The sequence below is a fragment of the Mustela erminea genome, chromosome 6 (assembly GCF_009829155.1).
Source record: "Mustela erminea isolate mMusErm1 chromosome 6, mMusErm1.Pri, whole genome shotgun sequence".
NCBI classification, from domain to species: domain Eukaryota; kingdom Metazoa; phylum Chordata; class Mammalia; order Carnivora; family Mustelidae; genus Mustela; species Mustela erminea.
The window spans coordinates 114,211,032-114,225,410 of record NC_045619.1 but is presented as its reverse complement, the minus strand read 5'-3'; the positions used below and the strand labels follow the sequence as shown (position 1 = coordinate 114,225,410).

General features: G+C 34.7%; 1 protein-coding gene across 5 annotated transcripts in view; it reads right to left on the bottom strand.

Moving 5' to 3' along the window:
- EPC1 (enhancer of polycomb homolog 1) overlaps positions 1–14,379 on the bottom strand; it is an 89,778-nt gene that overhangs the window by 18,352 nt on the left and 57,047 nt on the right. For all 5 annotated transcript variants that reach the window (XM_032349337.1, XM_032349340.1, XM_032349338.1 and 2 more), the window contains one exon: positions 9,483–9,642. In XM_032349337.1, the coding sequence (XP_032205228.1) occupies positions 9,483–9,642 (160 nt within the window). The remainder of the gene's footprint in view (positions 1–9,482; positions 9,643–14,379) is intronic.

Here is a 14,379-nt window from a genome sequence, read left to right as displayed (position 1 = left end):
TAGCTTGATATCAAAATGTCTCACACCTTTCCGTAATACCTTTTAACTTCCCATCACCTCAGAATCCAAATCCTTAGCATTGTATGAGGACTTTTTTGACTTCATCTCTCCAGTCTCATCAGTACTCTATGAGGTAGTAGTATCAAATTTCATATATTTCTTTTCTTTTCTTTTTTTAAAGTAATTTCTACACCAGCATGGGGCTTGAGCTCACAACCCCGAGGATCAAGAGCCATGTGCCCTACCAACTGCGCCAGTCAGGCACCCCTCAAATTTAACCTATTACATACAGCATGCTATTTATTTCATGTCTTTAGGCCTTTACATTGGCTGTTTTCTGCCTGCCCACCTAGCAAATGACTGCAAATAGCCTGACTTCAAGTCTTGTGGAATTCCTTCCCGACTGCCTCCAATTAGGAAGTGGTTCCCAGCCACTTTTATCTTTCATTGATGCTATGAACCCTCTCCCAGAAAAAGACTGTGTGAACATGTAACATTCTGCATAAATTACAAGGCATTCAAATATCCCTAAAAACAGTGGCACCAAAGTTAAATATTCCTATTGTAGATCAATGCCCTTCTTTTGTACTATTTTCTACACATACTTTATATTCTACTTGATAAATATTAGAATATGAGGGAGCTCCTTGAGAAGAGGCACTGTGACTTATTTATCTCTGCAAAGACAGTAAACATGTTCATCTTGTATGCCAACTCTGTTTGTAGTACTCTACTGAAAAGCATTCTGATACTGCCTCTTAAAATGGGGGGAAAAAGCCCTCAAAAAATATGTACTCATCCATTAGTGATTTTTGTGATAGGTACAAAAGGGGACCCTTTGGCTACCTCAAACCTGCCCTCCCTGCTTCGAGTTTAATAAGGTATCTGGCCTATAGGAATCCAATAAATATTTGTGGAATTGAACATATTATATCATTGTTCGTTTTCCACTTTGACCTATATTACACTTCTGTAATATTCCTAATTAAAATATTTAGATTCCTTCATGAAAATCTGTGTATGTTAACACCTCCATACCCATGTTTCTTACACCCATAGGCCCTCCAATGACTTTCATGATCTGTTTTTTCTGTTATTGCAGTGTAAACAGAGCTTCTGCAGATCCTAAAGTAGATTAAATACTGTTTGTAAAATCAAAACACTTGTTTTTTTGGGTCCCTAACCAAAACAATTCATAGCTGCATTGTTCAACAGAGTAACCATTAGCTAATTTAAATCAATTAAATTAAAGTTTTAGTACCTCAGTCACATTAGCCACACTTCAATATTAAATAGCTACATGTGGCTAGTGCTGTACCAGAAAGCACAAATTATAAAATATTTCTATCATCATTTAAAGTTCTATTAAACAGTGGTGATCCTGACAACCCAGAAAGCCAAACTGAGATGGACCAACTAGCATTGTTCTGCTTCTTAAGGGCATATTTTATATATGTTTAGGGCCTTATTTATATATTACTTGGCATTTTCCACTATAAATTTTTTCAGATCAAATTTTACTATAAAACTTAATTATTTACAAAACAAACTAACCTAATATCACCTTATCTGACATATATTATATCACGAATGACAAGTCACATCCAACATACTGGAGAAGGCAATCAAGACTGGAAAGGAAGATCCCTAGGTTAGGGAGCTCAGTGTCTTTTCTAAGGAAAGTTACTAAGTACCTGAGGGTCAGACTGCTCTTACCTCTACAAGAAGCTTTCCTTTTACAGATGTGCAAACACATGAAACATCTTAAAATATGAGAACCAAATCTTGTTTAGACATAAGAATACTAAAGCCCCAGAAAAATGCTAACATGTAAAATTCACTTTAGGATTTCATTTGACCAAAAAAACCAGAGCCAATGATGAAAGTATAATTTAGCTTCAGCCCAACCTGCCCCTTCCAAATGACAGCTCAAATGCAGCTGATAAAGATGTAACATAGCTATCATCGTCCTAGAATGAGGAGAATCTTCAAATTTTCTGGGTCATGTTACTGAGTGTGTTCAAAGTAGAAAACAGGGTCTACAGAGAAACAGGCAAATGGATTGCATTTTATAATTAAGTTCTGTCAATAAAAATGTGACCTAACTAGCCAATAATTGTTTAAGAACAGGAGCTATAATATAGAAGCTAACTCTTTTAAAAATATTTTGATAGGGATAAACCCAGATATGTGTATGGTTAAACAAAATACATAGAGGAGAATGTATCTCCTCCATACACGGAGGAGAAAATACAGTAGAAAATAATTCCAAGCAAAAAGAACACAACTGTACATACATCTAAGTTGACTGTTTTTATTATTTTTATTTATTTATTTGAGAGAGAGAGAGAGAGAGAACACAAGCAGGGGAACAGCACAGGTAGAGAGAAAGAGAAGCAGGCTCCCTGCTGAGCACAGAGCCCAATCAATCCCAGAAGCCTGGGAGCATGACCTGAGCTGAAGGCAAATGCTGAACCATCTAGGCCCCCCATTTAGGAGCCCCTAAACTGATCATTTTTAAAGAAGACAGAATATTACGTAACACAGTCCTTGCCCTTACGCTTAGAGCCAAGTAGCACAGATGAAATGTATATAAATATTTATGGAACAAATGCCATACGTAGCTCAGACTCAGTATGTATGTCTATAACACTAACAGTGAAAGGATATTTGGGCCCTGAAATGGCACAAATTGTGAATTAGAAACAGAATGTAATCCCTGGGACATTTCCATAGCCTTTCTTTGGCTTTTAAGACACTGATATTTTGAAGAATATAGCCCTCTCCTCAGAACATTATTATTATTCCCATTATGATTAGACTATGCATTCTTAGATGGCATACTGCATACTCAACTTTCTTAGACCTTCTCATGGTATCACAACCAGAGGCACACAAGGTTCATCTGTTCCTCATAAGTGATGATAATCTTCTTTACCAGTCGAGAAATTACCCAATTGTTTCACTGCATTAACTACTGTTTGTTCCCCCCTCCTTGTAACTGATGAACATTTGGTAGGAAGAGCTTAAGATCATGCAAATATCTTGTTCCTCATCAAAATTTCCTCTTATATTGAGAACACACTGATGATTCTTACACTATTCCATCTTGGTCACAATAATTGCAAAAATGATCTTCCAATTCCAGTAATCTCTTCACATTGTACCACTCAACTTTTGGCTTTGTACTACAGAAGCAGCATGAGATTACTCTTCACCATTTTTATTATCAGTATGGACTCCTGAATTCCTACATTTTTCAATGCTTTACAATTCATTATTATGTTTAATTATTCCGTTGCTTAAATTGTCCCAGAACCAGCCAGAGGAAGAAATTCCTATATCCTTGTGATATGCCCGTCATTTTTTTTTTTTTTAATGGTTAATTTCTGACATAATAAGAAGTTCCAGGTTCATCACCCCTCCCCGACCACCCAGGTTTATCTTGCACCTTCCCTTCCAGCGTCCTGGAATAAGCCATTGCACCAAATTATTGGTCCTATTTAATGGAAAATGGATTAAGGAAGAGGTGCTAGGTGTGCTCATTGCTACTGAATAATCTTGCTTCTTGGCTCTTCCAGTGGACAGAGCTACAAGTGTGTGTGTGTGTGTGTGTGTGTGTGTGTGTGTGTGTGTATCTCCACACACAGGCATATATACATATATAAGTGTACATCAAGATTACCCTTTTTAAGGAGGCTTCCTTTCAGGATTAACAGGAGAGCCTTGAAACCCAAATGCAAAAAGCAGGGGGTGAAAAAATTACTCCTGTCTATGTTCACCAGTTCAGAACTGTTTTGTCCTTTCTTCCAGTATAAATAGGAAAGAAGTCCTATCTGTATAATCTAGAAGCCTTACAGATCAGCAGCAAAAGAGAAACAACATTACATGATCCTTGGGATCAGGAGATGCAGAGTGCCAAGCACTCAGTGAAATAGCTTACAAAGTACCCAAACTCTGGAACTAAAGAAGGGGATAATGGTTATAATACGAGTTTCTTTCTTCAAAGCTCTGACTGGATAAAAGGAAGAAAATTATGATCTCTTCCCTAAGTCTCTAAGTCAGTTGAAGATAAGGACTGAGTTGAACTTTTCCAAACTAATGTTCAATGAAGTGTTAATAGAGAACATGTAATAAATAAAACTGAAAAATGCTGGGTTAAAATTCGTGTTTTTTTTTTTTTTTTTTTTGCCACAAGACTTCTAGATCCTATAAATATAAATGTCATAAATATGATAATATGCCTTATGCCTCAGGGGGCAGGTAAGGGAATAAAATATGCAATCATTCTCAAACACTGCTTTTTTCTTAGAGAATAGTAATTATCACCTTTTAAAAAACTCCCATGGAGAGTTTGTATAACATAAGCTTAAGAGATTTACACAATAGAAATTTGGGAAACTAAAATAAACCAGTCCATATATATAATTCAGGTAACATATCCTTTGTAAGTAATTCACTAGACCACCTGGCAGACAAAATTCAATTTTAACTTTGCAGAAATCTATACTCTAATAATTTTTTATTTATTGTAGTATATTAAAAGCCAATACCAACTTCTAAAGAATTAACATAAATTACACAATTTCTTCTAGAAAACAGAATAAGAGGACACTTTCCAGCCTGTTTTATGGGGCCACTATCACTGATACTAAAACCAAATAATACAGAACATGCACATATGCACACACACGTACATAGCCAAACAATCTCTCATGAACCTAGATGCAAAATTCAATAAAATAAAACAAATAAAATCCAATAAAATCATTCCCAACAAGGTATAAAAAAACAAAACACAATAAACCCACTATAGTCAGTGAAATTTATTCCAGGTATGTGAGGCTGGTTCAATATCTGAAAATCAACCAGTATAATTTAACATATCAATGGGCTAAAGAAGAAAAATCACATGATGTTATCCATTGATGTAAAAAAAGTATCTGACAAAATTGAACACTGATTCATGATAACTCTCAGTACACTAAGAATAAAAAACCCAATCTATAAACCAGATCTCAGCAAAAAAAACCTTTTGCTCTGTGAAAGACTCTGTTAAGAGGAGGGAGAAAAGATTTCCACATCACATATATGACAATCTCATAAAAAGCAAATACAAAAAAACCTACAGGTAAATAATATATAATGATGAAAGACTTAACTATTTCCTTTTAAGATCAGGAACAAGGCAAAGATGTTTGTTCTCACCACTTATATTTTAACACTGTACTAAAGTTTTAGCCACTATAGTAATAGAAGAAAGAGAAATTAAAGACAGACTGAAAAGGAAAAACAAAACTGTATTTATTTGCAGACTTCACCATGACTGTCTACGTGAAAAAAACCCAAAGAATCTGCAAACATATCCTAGAGCTAATAAGCAATTCAGTTAAGGCCATAGGACATAAGATAAATAATTTCACCTGCATTTCTGTATACTGACAATGAACAAGTGGAAACCAAAATAAAAAATGCAACACCACTTTCAATTGCTCCAAAGAAAATAAAACACTCAGTTATAAATCTAAAGAAACATGGTCAGAATATATATGATGAACATTATAAAGTGTTAATGAAAGAAATCAAAGAAGACTTAAATACTTGCAGCGTCATACTGTGGTTATGGACTGAAAACTCAACATAGTAAAGATGTCAATTCCCCTAAAGTGATCTATAGGTTTAATCTAATTCTTATCAAGTATCAGCAAGTTTCTCTGTAGACACAGACAAGCTTATTGTAATATTTATATGGAAAGGCTCTAGAACACCCAAGACAATTTTGAAAGAGAAAAATAAAGAAGGAATGACTCTCCCTGATATTAAGAGTTATTAATATAAGTTGCAGTAATCAAAACAGTGGTATTATCTTGGAATAAACAGAAGTCAAGGGAATAGAACACAGAACCCAGAAATGGATCCATATCAATATGCCTAACTGATTTCTGGCCAAGAAGCAAAAGCAAATAGTGAAGGAGGGATGGCTGTTTTAATAAATAATGCTGGATCAACTGCACATCCAGAGGTAAAAACCAAAACCAAACCTAAAACAAAAACACCCCTGACCTAAATCTCACACACTCAAAACTTATCATACATTTAAACGTGAAACTGTAAACTTCTAGAACAGAACACAGGAGAAACTCAGACCCAGGGAACGGCAGAGTTCTTAACAAAATCATGATCTGTAAGAGGAAAACTGATTAAACTTGATCTCATCAAAATGAAAAGCTTTTTTCTCTGTAACAAACTCTATTAAGAGAATGAAAAGACAAACTATATAATGAGAGAAAATATTTCCAAATTACATGTATGACAAAGACTTTATGTCTAGAATATATAAATAAAAGAATCCTAAAACTCAATTGTTAAAATAATCTAATTAGAAAATGGGCAAACATATGCACAATCATTTCACAGATGGCAAATAAACCCATGAAAAGATATGTAACATATTAGCCATTTAGAGAAATACAAATTTAAAGTATAATGAGATATCACTGCACACCTACTAGAATGGCTCAAGTAGAAAAGTGATAACCCCAAATGCCAACAATAATACAGAAGGAGAAAATGGATCACACACACACTACTCGAGAATATTTAACACCGCACAGATACTCTCAGAAATACTATGGAAGTTCCTGTCAAACTAAAAATGGACCCAGCACCTAAACTTGAAGGTATTTATTCCAGGAGTAAAAACTTACAGTCACACAAAAACTTGCAGATAAATGTTCATAGCAGCTTTACTTGTAATAGTCAAAACCTAGAAACTATTCAGCTGTTTCACTGGGTCAATGGTTAAACAAACGTATTATGGAGTACTACTCACCAAGAAGAAGAAATGATCTATATTACATGAAACAAGTTGGACTGATACCAAGGATATTACGCTAAGTGAAAAAAAGCCAATCTCAAAAGGAAATACACTGCCTGATTCTGTTTATGTTATAATCATGAACTGATGTAACTGTAGAAATGGAGAACATATTCGTGGTTGCCAGGGTCTAGGTTTGGCTATGAAGGAGTTAACAACATGGAATTTGGTGGCAATGGTACAGCTGAGTTACCTTGATTGAGGTATACAAAGCTATATATACTGTCCTGTGAATTTACAATTATTTAAAACAAAATATTAAAAGAAACTCAATGGTAGTTAATACTAATTAGCAGACTATCTTGATTAATATTCCAATGTATATATCTTTCCAGAGACAACATACTTCAAATTTGTACTAATTACTTTTCTCCCCAAATAAACTAGAATTCTGCTGCCATTTTATTGCTGTTATTTGATTACTAATTTAATAATAATTTTATTATCTATATACTATTATTTATAATAATATATAATTTAATAATAATTTGATTAATATTGGTCAAATTTGTTTAAGATGTCTGTGTCTATGTCCTATATGTAATTAAACATGTGCATGGGGAAGAAAGCACATGCCACTTTATTTTAGTTCACTTCAAAGTAACCTTTAGTAAATTAGAAAAAAATATTTTCTTCGAAATGAAATCAATCAATTAAGGTGCAAGTTAGAATTAAAGAGAAAAAAACATGAAGTTAAAAATAGCAAATGCCGGGGCACCTGGGTGGTTCAGTGGGTTAAGCTGCTGCCTTCAGTTCAGGTCATGATCTCAGGGTCCTGGGATCGAGCCCCGCATCGGGCTCTCTGCTCCGCAGGGAGCCTGCTTCCCTCTCTCTCTGCCTGCCTCTCTGTCTACTTGTGATCTCTCTCTGTCAAATAAATAAATAAAATCTTAAAAAAAAAAATAGCAAATGCCAATACAGTACTGATAAGAGCCAATAGAGGCACTAAGTTTATTTTTGGATTTTCGTATTTAACAAATAGTAAAATAAATATTTAGAATCCATGACAGAAACCAGATCATATGGAGGAAAGGTTAAATGAGAAAAGTAGTTAAGTAGTTTTAAATAATTTTTTTTTTTAAAGATTTTATTTATTTATTTGACAGAGATCACAAGTAGGCAGAGAGGAGGAAGCAGCCTCCCTGCTGAGCAGAGTCCGATGGGGGTGGGGGGCAGGACCCTGGGATCATGACCTGAGGCCAAGGCAGAGGCTTTAACCCACTGAGCCACCCAGGCGCCCCAGTCTTAAATAATTTCTAAAAACAGCACACATTTACATGGTCTTGAAAAAAGTTTAGACAGGTCACTGGAAAACCCTCTTCATTAGAAAGGTCAACAACACTGACCTTTGTCAGTGTCCCAATTTACCTTAGTAAACTTTTTTTTTTTAAGATTTTATTTATTCATTTGACACAGAGAGATCACAAGTAGGCAGAGAGGCAGGCAGAGAGAGAGAGAGGAGGAAGCAGGCTCCCCGCGGAGCAGAGAACCCGATGCGGGACTTGATCCCAGGACCCTGAGATCATGACCTGAGCCGAAGGCAGCGGCTTAACCCACTGAGCCACCCAGGCGCCCTACCTTAGTAAACTTTTTAACGACTGAGTCACCTAGGTGCCTCTTACCTTAGTAAACTTTCAACTATGTTTTAAAGTTGTCAACTACTTGGGGACTGAGTAAATGAAATATACTCTCTGAAGTTTATAAGATCTCAGTTATTTACCATCAAATGTGATAGCCATCGAAGGATTAATGCTAATGAAGAACTCATCATTACCAAGTGAAACCAGTTACCACCTAGAACACTAAAAGCTAGTAGGATCACAGATCAGAGGTTGGCAAACTATTGGTTCATGGGCCAATACTGGGTTGCCATCTGTTTTTTCTCAATAAAATTTTCCTGAAACACAGCCATGCCCATTTGTTTACTTACTGTCAACTGCTGATTTTGCCTTTCTTTCAACAGTACAGCTGAAGACCTGTGACAGACTGAATGACCCAAAAAGGCTAAGATAAACATTGTCCCTTTTTAGAAAAAGTTTGCTGATTGGCGACTTTTACTAAGATGTTCTTTAAGGCTACTCATATCACTATTTTTTTCTTTTTCTTTTTCTCTTTTCCTTCCTTCCTTTCTTCTTTCCTTCCTTCTTTTCTTTCTTTTTAAAAGCTTTTGTTTATTTGACAGAGGGAGAGAGATAGTGAGAAGGAACACAAGCCGGTGGAGTGGAAGAGGGAAAGCAGGCTTCCCGCTGAGCAGGGAACCTAACGTAGAACTTCATCCCAGGACCCTGAGATCATGACATGAGCCAAAGGCAGATGCTTAATGACTGAGCCACCCAGGAGCCCCTATTATTTCTGAATAGTAAGAAAACCATTTCTACATCTCAGGTATACTCTTTATCCTATTTGTCTAAAGTAGTATAAGATCACATGTTGAGATGAAACCAAAAACTTAGGATGAAAATGCCACCTCTTTTGTCAGGCAGAAATCTCAATTTTAAAAGTTGAAAATGGGCACCAAAGATGGCCTTGAACACGTAAAAATGTGTCAAGAGTTAAGCAGAAAATAGCTATAGAAAATGTAATAATTAAAAGAGTCATTACTTACGCTGTATGTGAATGAGCTGCTTTGGCATCTTAAATTCCCCAGGATATATAGACTCATAGTAAGCAATATTACTTTCTGCTTCTGGGACTGGTATGACCATATTATCCCTCTTCTCGCCATACACCTGCTGTGCTGAAATAGCCCGCTGAAGATGGTGTTCCTAGAAACAGGAAGAAATAGATAAGTTTATATATTCAAAAAATAGTGAACAGAATGTATAGCTTTATTAAGATGTTTTTGTTCATATGTTTTAAAACCAGAAGGATTTTAGTAGCCTTGAGAGAATGCTAACAATACAATTAGTGGTAAGCACATTTTAAGCAGAATTAAGGTTTTGTTAGATATACCACATACTTCCTCAATTTAGGAAATGTACTATACTGAAATTGAGTTAAATTATATTAAAGATTCCAAAAAACTAACTAAACTGTTACTTTGAGTTTGCATTTTACAGATGAGATTCAAAGAAAAAGGGTTAAAACATTTACGTTTGTATGAAGAAAGCAGGCCATGGATGATTAAAAAAAAATTATTCTAATCTCCTTTGCACAGAATGCTCCATAAATCTGGAAAGCAACTTTCATACAAACCAACTAATACGATCTTTTCAAAGGAGGGCAGAGTATCCCTTCCATTTTTATTTGATGAAACTGATACATTCAAATCTGGTCTTTTGTCTCAATAACCCCTTATGAATTTCCAGAGCCTAGTATAGGGATCAAATGCATAGGCTTCAGAGTCTGTGACTCCTGGAAAGACACTTTAGTCTTCTAAATCTGTTTCCTATAGAATGAGAAAAATAATCTACTTTATAGTGCTGGTTGGAGATTTAAGTAAGATAAATGTGCAAAAAATGTTTAGTATAATGCCTGCTGTATAACAGGAACTCAAGTAAACTCTGGTTTAGTCACCACACAGAAAGATTTTAGCCATTTGTGGTACCACCAGCTGCCATAAAAATATCTGTTCTCAGTCAGCCCTATCATCACTGAATTTTGGTAAACACTTCATAAAATTTAAACTAGCTTTTAGAAAATATATAAAATATAAGTTCAGAGATGAAAAATATTCCAATGGTATGAAAACAGAAAATTCCGGTTCTCACAAGTACCCTGTTTTAATTAAAAATATATATTCATATAGGATTTAAAAGTCATAAAGAATTCAACCATGCAACATACAGAGCTTTACCACTAGGGCTTTGATTCACTAGCTAGATCCTGGAGATCCTTCTATACGGACACTTCTACAACTTTTGCAGCAGCTGCCCTCTATATGGATGTACCATAATTTTTTTAACCAGACACTAATTAATTGGAAAAAATCCCCTGGAGACAACCTATGTGCCTGTTCTTCTCCCTGAATGCTACAAAAATCATACCTGTACTATTATTTACAAAACATCTTTGTGGATTTGTAAAAACATCTGCAGGACAACTACAAAAAAGTCCTCAAAGGGCATATGAGGTTCCAACAACATACACTATCATTCCTTGTAATATCTTTTTTTTTTTTTTTCAAAGATTTGAGAGAAAGAGAAAGCATGAGTACACGAGTGGGAGGGACAGTGAATCTCCAGCAGATTTGGCACTGAGCATGGACCCTGCGTGGGGCTCAATCTCATAACCCTAAGATCAAACCTGAGCCAAAACCAAGAGCTGAATGTTTAACCAACTGCACCACCCAGGTGCCCGTCCTTGTAGTATCTTCTTAAAGACTCTTTTAAATTTTAAAATCACCCATCTTGTCATTTTAGGTTAATTTTTTTTATAATGATGACTTTCTTCTTAAATGTTGCTGCTGTTTGCTCATTTTCAAAAGAACTACTTTTCTTCTTCAACATTTAAATATATTATCTCCTTTTTAATATTAAGGAAATTAGCCCCCTGTAATAAATTTTCCAAATATCTTCCTGAAGTGTGACTTCATTTTGTTTATTTTTATTTTTTCCATGCAAAAAAGCTCTATTAGTCACATTTATCTTTTCCCTTGTGATTTTGTCATGCTTAATAACAGGTATAAATTGTACAGTCACAAACTAGGGTATAAACAAATACTCTCTTTTTTATAACTTAATTAGATCTTTGATTTGCGCTCTCTAATGGCTAAACGTACCCTCTTATATTTTAGTATAGTTTGTTCTTATATCTACTGGCCCTTATCTATTGACAAAGGGTGCCTCTGTAAGCTCCAGTTGGGAAGTCAGTCACATATATACTTATCCTACTCTCAGATTCCTTCAAATGTCAAGACAAATTTTCTTTGACCTATGCCCCCATATACATACCAAACTCAAGGAGGGCGTGGGAAAGCAACGTACAGTATTCTTAATTTGCATTTTGTTCCTAATTCAGAATACTCTATCATAATTTCTTATGTAAGTGAACATGTGAGAAATACAGTTTATCTTTTTTTTTTTTTGTATAAGGAGAGATAATGGGAAGCCATTTGTTCTACTGTCATGCAAAAAAAAAAAAAAAATCTATTCCCCTTAATGATTATAAATGTACCTGTATCATAGAATAAAATTCCCTTGAGAGTATTCCTAAGCTTTTTTCCTACTCTACCCAAACTGTCTCTCATGCCAGTATTTAACTTAAAGTTTAGCCTCATACTACATTTTATTATCTAGTAAGGCAATTCCTCCTTGATAATTCTTTTTCAGAATATTCCTGGCTTTCTCGTTTATTTTTCTAGATGAACCATAAGTTACTTTCTAGGTGGGAAGCGGGACCTCTAAAGTGTTTTGATTTTTACAGGCAATAGAGAAAGCTGGTTAAGAATGTGGACTCTGGTAATCCAGAGGTTCTGGGTTTGAATTGTGGGCACGATGGTTTAGTAGCTCTAGGACTTTAGGACTTAAGACAAGAGATTTAACCCAATATGTTTTATTACCTGTAAGTAGACACTGTGTACTACCATATGGAATTGTGGTTAAGACAAAAATGCCTGAGACCTACTAACTACCCAACATATGGTAGCAAATATGTCTTTCATTATTAGAAAAGCTAAAGAGTCTTCCATATGCTTAGTAGTTACCATTTATACTTTCTCTAGTATGAACAGTGTTCTACAGAAAGATTTTTCCTTATGGTTTTATCCATTTTCTGTAACTGTGAACTCAAATTTTTATTTATCAATATTAGAGTGAATACTTACTGCTTAAAAAAAAATCTTATTTGTAGTTTTTTGTTTTATAAAATATTTCACACAATTTTCTCCTATCTTTAACAGTCAAGAAAATGATTTCCCCTAAGGTGGTGTCATGAGGTGTACAACATACTTGCAAATGGTTCAATTATAAAAATATTTTATTACACAATAAAAAATACAGCAAACATGAACAGTTTTGGAATCATTTTGGGTATGTAGCTGTTCAGCTTTTCTCTAAGTTTGAAAATTCTTTTTTAATTTTTTAAAGATTTTATTTATTTGACAGAGAGAGACACAGTGAGAGAGTGAACACAAGCAGGGGGAGTGGGAGAAGGAGAAGAAGGATTCCTGCTGAGCAGGGGGCCCAAATGTAGGGCTCCATCCCAGGACCCTGAGATCATGACCTGAGATGAAGGCAGCCACTTAATGACTGACCCAGCCAGGCACCCCTGAAAACTCTTATAATAATAAAAAGTTAGATCAAGAACAGGGTACTAAGGATCCTAAAAGTGTATAAAATACAGCATTTATGGTTAAGTTCTTCTGAGTCTTACAAAAGTATTCTTCAACAACTGAGATATAACTGTAACTTTACATATTCCTATTTATGCTTTCTCCACGTATATCTGCGAACTCTAAGACAGGCAGGGGATCAAACATAGGCCTATATGGCTAGCGCACAGTGAGGAGGGAGAGTGACAGATGCTATCTGCTCAGAGGATTAACACCCAGTCATGCAGTCACTGATCATGTTAAGATCTGTCCTTGTATGAAGAACAGGAGTGGCTGAAAGGTTTTAAAATGATCACACTAGTTGCTATATAGACAACAGACCGTATTCTATAAAATGGAATATATGTAACCTGTAAATAGTTTAGAATAATATTCATTATATGGAAAAAGCCACCAATTTATTAAGTAAAAAAGAATCTGAAAACTGGATGTTCAGAGTATCTGTAAGGAAAAAAATGCAACTGAACAGAAGCACATTCAGAAAAAAAGTCTTAAAGCAGATGAGTATATATACAAAAGAATCCTTCTCTTTACACTCCTTTGTTCCTTTCCTTGCCCTATTCTTTCATAGCTCTTATCATCCTCTATCAATGAATCTATCAATTCATACATAAAGTTTCAAAGTATGTACACCAATAAATTAACAGATAATCTCCAGGTGGTACATTTCTGAAATGCCGTTTTGTAATTTTATTTCTCATATTTCCTAAAAGGTATTTGTAATACTTTTTGACAAAAAAAAAGAGTACATTTCACTAAATGATTTCCTAAAACATCAATAATTTCTAGAAGACATTTTGGTTGAGTAAAACCTTTCCCATTTAAGTTAGTTTAAGAGTAAAATACACTTAGAGCTTTCCAGGTAAAGAAAGTATTTTTAAAATCCAAAATTATATTCATCTATTTCTAGGAAACAGAATGTTAAATTACATAAGAGTAACATTAAATTAGAAGTGGAAATGAGATTCTTGCTTTGAGTAGGAAGATACAGAATGGTGAAGCCAAGTAACAAATGAAATAAACTAGAATGAGTTCTGAATTCAATAATTATTGAATGCCTTGACTAAATACCTAAAATATCCCAATTTTAAATTACAATTATGTAAAAAGTTGGAAGTTCCTTGAAGATACTGTCATTGGAATTTCTGAATAATCTACTTGCAACAGGCCAGCTGTGTTCAAATAACTTCAAATAGTCCAATAAAGAGTTTGACAGTTAAAAAAAGAATGC